General features: G+C 39.5%; 1 protein-coding gene across 1 annotated transcript in view; it reads left to right on the forward strand.

Annotated features, from left to right (window-relative positions):
* MAP2K4 (mitogen-activated protein kinase kinase 4) overlaps positions 1–11,673 on the forward strand; it is a 115,305-nt gene that overhangs the window by 56,189 nt on the left and 47,443 nt on the right. The window contains exon 5 of the mRNA XM_014547010.1: positions 1,443–1,617. Within this exon, the coding sequence (XP_014402496.1) occupies positions 1,443–1,617 (175 nt within the window). The remainder of the gene's footprint in view (positions 1–1,442; positions 1,618–11,673) is intronic.

The raw sequence follows: 11,673 nt of genomic DNA on the forward strand, positions 1-11,673 counted from the left end.
ATATTGTGAAATGATCACCACAGTAAGTCTAGTTAACATCCATCACCAACTACAGTTACAAATTTGTGTATGATAGGAACTTTAAAGATCTATACTCTTAGCAACTCTCAGATATATAATACTCTATTAACTATTGTCACCATGCTGTACATTACATCCCCAGAACTTATTTATTTTATAACTGGAAGGTTTTACCTTTTCACCAAATCTTGGTTATTATTAATATTAGCGTACCTGGTTATTCTGGAGCACTTTTAAAATTCTAAATATTTTGAGAACCTTAAAAATAGCTACAAAAACCAAAAAATCTGAGAAATGTTCATAAATGTTGGAAGAAGAAAAATAAAAAAAACCCAAGCATATAAACTTTTGTTTGTATCTCCAGATGAGATTTAAAAAGAGATTCTGATCATTTAATATGAAATTAAAAAAATGTAGATGATACTTAGTGGAATGTTTTTCTTTTATGTATGTTTCACTCTAGTTGATGCAGTTTATTCCTACACATTGCAGTGTATGTGTATGTGATAAAAGAGAGAGACACACACACACAGACAGAGGGAGTGAGAAATGAGATTGATTTTTTAGTTTTAATTGGATTTTTTTTTTTTTATGAAGCATGGTTAGAAGTTAATATGTTCTCTAGGTTGGAATTTTGGAGGTGAAGTTTTTATTTAATGGAAATCTGTAATGAGTAAGCGCTCTTGTCTATGAATTATTTATGTTCACTCCATTGTTTTATCTAATGAACAAAGGCTAAAAGTTTCAAATTTGAATAGCACGTGGCAGTTTCATCTTAGAGCCAGCGGAATACTCATTTAACTATCCCCCTTCCTGAGCATGGCATTATCATGAACACGGCAGTACACTGAGGTGCTAGTTCCTAAACTCTGCCAGAATCACCTGGGGATCTTTAAAAATATGGTTTCCTGCCTCTTGTCCCTAGATTTTCTGATTTAATTGCTGTAGGGTCTAAAAAATTCTCCCCAAATGATTCGAATGTGCAGCAGAGTTTGTGAACAGCTGCACCAGGATTGTGAACCTGGAATAAACAATATTGGGTGAGGTAGGATGAGAACTTTTTGGAAATGGGGCTTATAGCTCTTGGGATTCCACATTTGATAATACAGTTTGCAAAGTTTGGAAAAGATCTATATTTGGAAATAAAAACTGGTGTGCAGAATTAGTTTCTTCAATAAATGGAAATTAGTTTTATAAATCCCATTAAAACTGTGTTTATGGATTACCTAAATTTCAGCCTTTCTTAATTCAGTGTGTAAAAAACCAAGATAATACAAACAAAAAGCTCCCAAAATCTGGAGGTCAGACTGTTTTAGTAAATTATGAGAAAACAAATTTCCCACACATTAATCACTGCTAGCTAAAATAAATAAATCAAACCATATTTAAACTGTGGAAATTGCTTTTCAATATTTTAACAGAGAGAGACTGAGAACACACAGCATTGAATCGTCAGGAAAACTGAAGATCTCCCCTGAACAGCACTGGGATTTCACCGCAGAGGACTTGAAGGACCTGGGAGAAATTGGACGAGGAGCGTATGGTTCTGTCAACAAAATGGTCCACAAACCAAGTGGACAAATAATGGCAGTTAAAGTAGGTGAAGCACATAATTATTTTTGGAACTTTAATCTGTGAGGTGCAGTTTCTCGATGTAGTAATACTACTATTCTGTTCTTTGTGGTAAATGTGGGTGTCCATAAAATTGTTTCTTCGAATTCTTTGAGGGTGTTTTGTACAGAGGTTGTCTTATTGGTGGCACGTTTTCTATCTCTCTGAAACCATGAGTGTATGAAGTATGCATGTTCGCTGCACTTTTGGCATGATGCATTAACATGTTTTAAACTTCAGGCCCTTCCACGGCCCAGGTGAGTTCAGGCCGGGCGGCTGCACCCCTGGGAGCAGGGCAGTGCTGCACTGAGCCAGGCGGGGAGCTGGAAGAAGAGGCAGCGCACTGGGTTGGGCAAGGTGCGGGGCTAGGGCTAACAGCAGTCTTACTGAAGGTTTCCTGGAAACCACGCACATGCTGTTGCCACTAACCTCAACCTTACTCGGTCCTGACCGGCTCGGCTTCTGTTTGTTTATTTCATCTCCACTCAGTACTGCCCTGTTCCCTGGTTTGGAAGATGTATTAAAATGTATACCTTGTGATAATGCTGTCACATTCTGTCCTTATTGTGAGTGTCATGCCACTTAATATGTTCATTAAAAAAAAATCAAAGAGTGGCCAGAAATGGAGATTGGCCCATAGATTGTACCTGGCAGGCTTATGTTGGCACCTGTAATGAACTGATGGTTTCCATCCACTCTTAGTTGGCCCATATAATTGTAATTTGTTCACTTGTTTGTTCCGATGTTTAATGAATATTTGCTCTGTATAAGATATTTTAGGAAAATTGACAGTTGGGGTGGAGGGCAATTTAAAGAAAAGTAAGAAAATAAGATATGGATATATTGTCATTGAATTTAAAATTCTTAGAGTGATAAATAATGTTCGAGTTTGTAAGAATTGAGAATGGGTTTGCAGACTAAGCTGTCTTCTTGTTAATTCCCTATTTTGAGAGTTTATCAAAGTAGTTTGATGAGAGGAGGAGCCTCAGTTTCTTGCTTGATTTTGGGGAGTGGATTTATATTACATTAATATAAAAGGCTGCCTGTGTTGAAGTTTATTGTGAGCAAAATGTTACTATTTTAGCCTCCTTCATTGTTGAGCATTTCTCTTTGCTGGGTCATTAAAAATAGTGAGAAATTAATGATGGAAAACTGATTTCTCTCTGTGGGTTCTTGGTCATATTTTCCTATGTGATGAGAGCTATAGACTTTTTCTCAGAAAGGTGCAGACATGTATGAAATTTTGCATATAACCTATAGACCTCTAAAGATGAAGATGCTAAGACCTTTGCTCTGGATTATCTGTTGAAATAAAATGTTGTTTTTCTTAGAATGAATTGTTTCTCTTTTGATTTTGTGCCACTGCAGAGTAAGTGGAAGGAAAGTCATTTTATTTAGACTCTTCTGCATGAGTATTGCATTGCCCCACGTTGTCTGTTCATAACATCCGCTTTTACTTAGCTGGGCCTTAAGGGAAATCTGCCCTCTGTAACTAAGTTCTAACCCCTCCCCCTGACCTCTCCACCCCCAACACTAGAGAAAGCACTTTTAAGTAATCGTGTCCTGCTGTTTTCAGTGTGTGCTGTGTGTGTTCCCCTGTGCTAATTCACATTGGGATCTGTTTTAGTAATCTGGACTGGCTTAGTCACAGTTAATCGGTCTTAAAGGTAAATAAAGAAGGTACTTCATTTTGACATTAAAAACGTTTTTCTTAATTTGATAACCTTTGGAACTGTATAATGCTGACTCAAGTTTTGAAGGAATTTAAAAGTGAGAATAGGAAATTGTCGCCATTTGTAATTTGACCTTATTTTGAGAGCCTCTGTTGGGATGCTATTATGCATATATGCATAACCCATGGACACAGATAGTAGTGCTGTAGGCGAAGGGGGTGCGTAGGAGAAGTGGGGGGGATTAAAGGGGAGAGAAAAAGGGACATATGTAATACTTTGAACAATAAAGATAAAATTTAAAAATCCCAACTCTTGCCCTGACCAGGGTGGCTCAGTTGGTTGGGTATCATCCCATGCACCAAAAGCTTGCTGGTTTGATTCCTGGTCAGGACACATGCCCGGACTGTGGGCTCAATCCCTGGTGAGAGCATGTAGGAGGCAGCCCATTGATATGTCTCTCTTCACATCAATGTTTCTCTTTCTCTCTCCCTCTCCCTTCCTCTCTCTCTAAAAATCAGTAAAAATATATATTAAAAAACAACAACAACCCAACTCTTAAGAAATACTTTTAAGGCAGTCTTGGGACCTACAGACTGGTAATGGTCACATTTATGACCACTGTTTGATACCCTGAATTCTTGAGCATGTGTGATAGTTTAGCATGAGGAGGGTGGTAATATACATATTAACCAATGTATTGATAAGGTGTACTTGATGACTGATATATGCCATCTATTATTATATAATACAATATATAAATACATATATTGTTGGTCTCTTTGAAAAAGCTTAACCTTTCATCACAGCTAAGACAGTTTGTTCCCTCATTCCTTAGGCACACAAGCCAGATTAACAAGTACAAATACATAGAAGCAATGTATGAGTAAGGAGTTAGATTTGACCTTGTACATGTAGAAAGTGAGTTACTGAGCACCCACTGTATTTAGCTCTGAAAGTGGGACTGTAGAGATATATAAGTGAACTATGAGACCATGGTCCAAAGTGCTGTAAGTTTTCCATTGCAGCGGGTGAAATGAGAAATACACTTGAAGTAGCCCTGTACTAGTGTTTTAATGTGCACTTTGGGACTTTAGAAGGATTACTTTGTTAGATATTAAGCTTATCCTGGAAATCATCCTTAAGATTTCCTTGCAGTATCTATACAAAGATGAATTGTGATATTAACCTGATAGTTAAATAATTATTATCTCTCACTTTTAATTTTGAGGGAGGGAGCCCTTCCCCAAGTTTATTTTGCCAAATATAAGAAATGTTTGAAAAGATGACTTCTTAATTACCAGAAATAATTACCTCCAAGACTTAATCTAAAAATCAGTTCAGATATAATAAATCAGATTCAATAAGATAACCTTGTAAAAGTTATACTTAAAATAATGTTTTGACCTTTGACCTGAGGACAGTCCCTGAAGAATTGGAAAATTTTAACCCTTTAGTTTTAACTGCACACACCTGAGGAAACGGCCTTCTTCTTTTTCCGCATGGAGGTGACAGGCTTGGTTTACATCTGCTTGAATGACAGCGTCACAGGGCAGCCGTGGGCAGAGCCCTTGTCACCAGAGGGTCTTCTAGAGCTCAGGAAGGACACACTTCAACTGGCTGGGTACTCCAGACTTTGATCAGCATCCTCTGCAGATAGCATTTTATGCCCATTTTGCATGATAGTGGGATAGCCACTGAATGAAGACATTAGACATGTTCTTCGCTGTCCTATAACAGTAAAGCAGGTGCCTGGCTAGCTCTCTGGCAGGATTAATCATAGAAAAAGCCCAGCATTCAGAGCAGACGTTGGAAGAAGCACTCGGGATTAGCTTTCTGAGCCAGGATTAGAGACACCCAGGAGAGTTAGGGCCACGGTTGATCAGAATCAGGACACAGGAGTGAACAGTTGGAGAGAGTAGCTGAAGTGCTGTGGTTCAGGCCTGTGGGCTGGACTTGAGTAGAGTGACACACATTGCTGCCAGGGAGGCATGATCTTCGGGCCTTGACAGGGAGCCCCCACCTGACCCTGCCTGCAGTGTAAATCCTGCTTGTGTAGACTACCAGCTTTCCTACTGTTTCCTAACAGACTCATGTCCAGGTTGATTGCCTGAAGGCATGCATGCCCTGTTCCTATTTGTAGGCTATGAGAGAAGAAACAGAGGAGAGTAGAAAAGAATGAAAGTGAGAGGGAACATAAGGGAATGAAATTGCTGAGACTGAAAATGGAAGGCAATGGGATTATTATTTGGAGGGTTAATGCTGAAATAAAGCTGTGATCTCCTTGGAGATTGGAACTAATATTGGACAGGTAGGTAGGGCTAGGAAGTTATGTTAAGGCTGTCACCATTGATCATTATGAGGACCTTTTAGTCTTTTACTTGTGAAGTAACCTGGGTTAATCAGAAAGTCAGATTGGCTGTTTGAGGTTAGACCAGACTGCGTAGGCTAGACTGAATTTGTGATGTGACCTTGTATTTAAGGGTTCAGATGTGTTCTGTTTCTTAGTGATCTAACTTTTCTTATTTCTTCAACACTCAGTGTGTTTTCTCTACTCTTCCATCTCTCCTGTTGCTTTTATTTAAGTTAGTGGTTCTCAACCTTCCTTAATGCTGCGACCCTTTAATACAGTTCCTCATGTTGTGGTGACCCCCAATTTCATTGTTACAAATTGAACATAATTAAAGTATAGTGATTAATCACATAGGCGACCCTTGTGAAAGGGTCGTTTGACCCCCAAAGGGGTCGCGACCCACAGGTTGAGAACCGCTGATTTATGTGTTCCTGATCCTGGGCTGGTAACCTGACCTCGATTCCTGCATTCCTGCTTCTCTTTGGTGTTTGGATCTTGACTTCAGTGTCCTTGACCTGGAATTGAGACCTGTGTTAACCCCTAGGACTGCTGGGAATGATCAGAGCCCTGCATCTGACAGTATCAGCATCCCACCGCTCAGCCCTCCCCTGAGCAGTGTGGGGTTTCATCTGCTCATTAGGAAGGGCTCCTTGGTGCAGGTGGTACTGCCAGTATGGGACAGCAGGGGCCAGCAAAGTATAGCTTGGCTTGTCTTCCCCACCACTGCAGGGGCCCTGCCATTTCTGTTGGAAGTTCCATTACTGAATAATTTAGGTGGGGAGTGTGAGCATTATTGGAGAAGGTTCATTTTAGTCTTTAAACATTGGTGTTGCACATTGTTTTGAAAGTGCTAGAATGATACTGGAAAAGCTTTTTTCTGATAGTATGGAGTGCTTTGTTAGGAAATTTGGTTGAGTTTTGAAGGCCACAGTGCTGGTGTTTGATTATCCAGATCACTTGTGGGATACACAAGTCATGGCCATCTTGTTTTGAATTCAGACTGACTCCAGTGTCTTAGGCTCTCATTTGATTGGCCAGATCATGTGTCTTAATTTAAAAATACATGATTGATTGAGCCGTATTATTTTATGCTTCCTAATGTTGCGGTGTTGCAAATGAAAAGTGTAAGTGGATCACCGCCAGCACTGGGCTACCCTCTGGTCAGCCTTGGTTTTGAACTCAGGTCCCTTGTGTATTTGGGATTGGAACTCCTAGTTAGATCATGTGGCTGAATTTAGAAATACATGATTGATTGAGCCATATTATTTTATGCTTCCTAATGTTGCTTAAAGTTGTGGTGTTGCAAATGAAAAGTGTAAGTGGATCACCGCCAGCACTGGGCTACCCTCTGGTCAGCCTTGGTTTTGAACTCAGGTCCCTTGTGTATTTGGGATTGGAACTCCTAGTATACATGTGTTTTTTTGCTGTTGCTCTTAGTGGTTTTTAGAGTGTGGTTTCAGAATTATATATTCACCCCAATAAATTAAACAGACAAAATTAGTACGATTCTGGTTGATGTAAGGGGGCAAGAGGCGGGAAATCTGCCTACCCCTATTGAAAGTCCTTTTGGCATGACCTCTGAGAAAACCTTTGGGGTCCAAGTAGGACAGTTTGGAAATGGTGGCTCTAGGGGAACTTTAGTTCACCATGATGTGTTTCTGAACATTCTGGATATCTAGTTTCTGAAACTCTACTATCACTGGTTGATTTGACTGAATTGTGACATAGTACCACATAGTACCACATATCCCAGCTTATATAGTTACTTGGAGAAAAACATGTCTTATCACACTTCATTCTAAATGAGGGTCATCTAACCAATATTTGATAATCTTGCACATTTTTCTGTCATTCTTTATTGTCTTATGGCCGTGCCTCTAAAATTGGCTATACATCACATTTTTACTCTTATCTCACTTTTTTGTTGTTGATACTGAAGTAATGATCTGTAATTTATGATCTGTATGTAAGCCCTTAATTTTAATGCTAAGATTAACATTGTGTCCTTTACATGTGGGTGATGTAATAGGAAAGAGGAAGAAGATGATACCACCCTTATCACCATATATCAAGCCTGTCCCATTAACTTTGTCCTCAGGGCAACTTTTCCCATGATGTAATATTGCATATGTGTTTGGAACTGCTCTCCAAAGTTCTCCGATGATACATAGCAGAAGATATATAAAAGCAATTAATTGGGCCCTGACCAGTGTGGCTCGGTTGGGTGTCGTCCCGTGCACCGAAGGATTTCCAGTTCTATTCCTGGTCAGCATACATGCCCAAGTGGCAGGCTCAATCCCTGGTAGGGTGTATGCAGGAGGCAGCTAATTGATGTTTTGCTCTCGTATTGATGTTTCTCTCTCTGTCCCTCTCCCTTCCTCTTTCTCTAAAAAAAAGGCTCAATAAAAATATTTTTTTCCCCCAAAAAGCAATTAATTAGGCCTCAGTATAGTCAGAAGAATGGGAGGTACCATTATTAATTAATTAGTTAATTATTTAGACTAAGATAACATTGAGAGTTCAGTAAATTGATTCTAAAGACTTGGATGGTTTTGCAGTTAAGATTTAGTATCCTTTCTGCCTTAGTGAAAGCATGTATTGTCATAAATTCATACAATTGATTTAACAGACACTCTTTGACATGAAAACCATTTTTGTACCTATGATCAGCATTCCAAATACTTTTTTGTTCATTTGTTTGTTTTGGCTGATGTTGGCTCTGGTTGGACCTTATTAGTGATGGCATGTGAGCTGTCATGGGCATCTTTGTTTGTGGCCTATTTAGAAGACTCTTTAGCAGCGAAGAATGAACCTGAGCAGCAGGGATAAGAGCCTTGCTGAACCTGTGGGATATAGAATCTTAGTCTGGAAATAGGGAAAGTGAGGATGCCGAGGACTTTCTGTAGCCCAGAAGAAGGTGATCGCAAAGTGATGTGCTGTGGTGGTTTCTGGGGTTTCCCAACTTTGTATTAGAATGGAATTCCGGGCATTTCTGTGGGGAAAGCAGCCTCGTTGTAAGGATCAGAATGTTTGTTAGGATCCAAGGGGACACTTAGGGATCTGGGTGTAATCCTTGCTCTTTTACCCCCTACATCACTGATGGAAGTTGATCTGAAGTCAGCCACTGACTGGCGATGGACTCCCCTTCATTTTATTCACAGACACTAACCTTAGGAGGGTTCTTTAACAAGGAATGCCTAATGGCCAAGGGTGCGTTTATGGCAGGAAAGAACCAGTGTTTGTAGATCCCAGAAAGAGGACACATTTTCAAAATACCATTATTATAACTGTATCAGTTAACATATGGTACTTTTTGTTCTTTTCATCTTTTGATTTTAAAGCAAAGACTGTTGCACCTTCACTATCTCACTTTTATTTTCTGTGGTGAGGAGTTCCACCTCAGCTCTAATGTGATATGGTCACTCATGTCCTTGTTCTAGGACTTCCACATGGATGATATTTATCAGTGCCCCCTTGGCACAAACTCAACACAGGGAGCTTCTGATTCATTCTGTCCTGTGAGTGGTTGCTCTGACATCATACCCTTTGACAAGACGTTTGGACATTACTTGGAATACAAGTACCTTTGGAATCTTAGATGGTGAGAGGTACATATGTAAAGGAAGGAGCCACAGCCACTGAGAGATGAGTTTTAGCTACCTGCAAGTGATAGCAGATCCCACACAGCTTTGCTGGAAAGTAAATACCTTCTGGTGTCTGATTTGGGTTGGTGGTAAATTGAAAATAACACTTTGGTCCTAGCTGGTTTGGCTCAGTGGTAGAGCAACGGCCTGTGGACTGAAGGGTCCTGGGTTCGGTTCTGGTCAAGGGCACGTACCTCGGTTGCAGGCCAGATTCCCAGCCCTGGTTGGGCACGTGTGGAAGATGTATCTCTGTCACGTGGATATTTCTTTCTGTCTCTCCCCCTCCCTTCTACTCTCTAAAAATCAATGGAAAAAGATCCTTGGGTGAGGATTAACAAAAAGAAAATAACACTTTGCATTACTAATGGCCAAAATACTGATCGCTTGCTTTACCTTACCCCATGTCAAATTGTTTTAATCAGTACTTAGAATAATGTTTAAAGCCATATATTGAGTTTATCCATATTTGCTGAATTCTTCCCTCTGCTGGGTTTCATCGTGTCCATGCCTTAATTTCTGATCGGGAATTTGGCCCTCTGTCACTTTTGCACACTTGCACCTTATTCCTCACTTACTCTAAGCAGCTAAAGATAAATGTGCAGCAGGGATAAGAGTCACCTATCTTGCTTGAGCCCTACAAAGAACAGAGAAGGATTTGTCATGTGAGAATTTATCTCCAGGACTAGTGGTTATACCCTTCCACGTTAGTTTTCCCATTTCCTCTTTCCTCGCATTTCACTCCCCATATATTCACTCCATTTCAAAACAGAAACAAACAAACAAAAAAGAGTATCAGTTGGAAATGATAGACATTTTGTAAGTATATTTGACTATACTTTTTTATAAAGTATAAATATTATACTTTAATAAATAATACCTGCACAAAGTTACCTGCACAAAGGTACCTTTGGAACCTTAGATGGTGAGAGGTGCTTATGTAAAGGAAGGAGCCACAGTCATTGAAGGATGAGTTTTAGCTACCTGCAAGTGATAGCAGATCCCACACAGCTTTGCTGGAAAGTAAATACCTTCTGGTGTCTGATTTGGGTTGGTGGTAAATTGAAAATAACACTTTGGTCCTAGCTGGTTTGGCTCAGTGGTAGAGCAACGGCCTGTGGACTGAAGGGTCCTGGGTTCGGTTCTGGTCAAGGGCACGTACCTCGGTTGCAGGCCAGATTCCCAGCCCTGGTTGGGCACGTGTGGAAGATGTATCTCTGTCACGTGGATATTTCTTTCTGTCTCTCCCCCTCCCTTCTACTCTCTAAAAATCAATGGAAAAAGATCCTTGGGTGAGGATTAACAAAAAGAAAATAACACTTTGCATTACTAATGGCCAAAATACTGATCGCTTGCTTTACCTTACCCCATGTCAAATTGTTTTAATCAGTACTTAGAATAATGTTTAAAGCCATATATTGAGTTTATCCATATTTGCTGAATTCTTCCCTCTGCTGGGTTTCATCGTGTCCATGCCTTAATTTCTGATCGGGAATTTGGCCCTCTGTCACTTTTGCACACTTGCACCTTATTCCTCACTTACTCTAAGCAGCTAAAGATAAATGTGCAGCAGGGATAAGAGTCACCTATCTTGCTTGAGCCCTACAAAGAACAGAGAAGGATTTGTCATGTGAGAATTTATCTCCAGGACTAGTGGTTATACCCTTCCACGTTAGTTTTCCCATTTCCTCTTTCCTCGCATTTCACTCCCCATATATTCACTCCATTTCAAAACAGAAACAAACAAACAAAAAAGAGTATCAGTTGGAAATGATAGACATTTTGTAAGTATATTTGACTATACTTTTTTATAAAGTATAAATATTATACTTTAATAAATAATACCTGCACAAAGTTACCTGCACAAAGGTACCTTTGGAACCTTAGATGGTGAGAGGTGCTTATGTAAAGGAAGGAGCCACAGTCATTGAAGGATGAGTTTTAGCTACCTGCAAGTGATAGCAGATCCCACACAGCTTTGCTGGAAAGTAAATACCTTCTGGTATTATATAATAATAATGTATAATTATTATTATACATCTAAGGTTCCAAAGGTACCTTTGTGCAGGCACTTTAACATGTTTTTAACATGTTATTAACTGATATGTTAAGTGTGCATTTTGTAAGTATATTTGACTATACTTACAAAATGCTATGTTTAAGTCTGTCTTTCTCAGAACTCCTCAGTTCTTGATTCTTGATATGTTTGCAGGTGACTTGTATCTTTTTTTTACCTGGAATGCTCAGGTCCTAGGAATTAACATCTGTTATACACTCTGGAATTACTGTTTTTAAAAAAAATATATTTTTATTAATTTCAGAGAGGAAGGAAGAGGGAGAGAGAGAGAAACAACAATAATGAAAGAGAATTATTGAT

Source organism: Myotis brandtii, unplaced genomic scaffold (genome assembly GCF_000412655.1).
Source record: "Myotis brandtii unplaced genomic scaffold, ASM41265v1 scaffold461, whole genome shotgun sequence".
Lineage (NCBI taxonomy): Eukaryota > Metazoa > Chordata > Mammalia > Chiroptera > Vespertilionidae > Myotis > Myotis brandtii.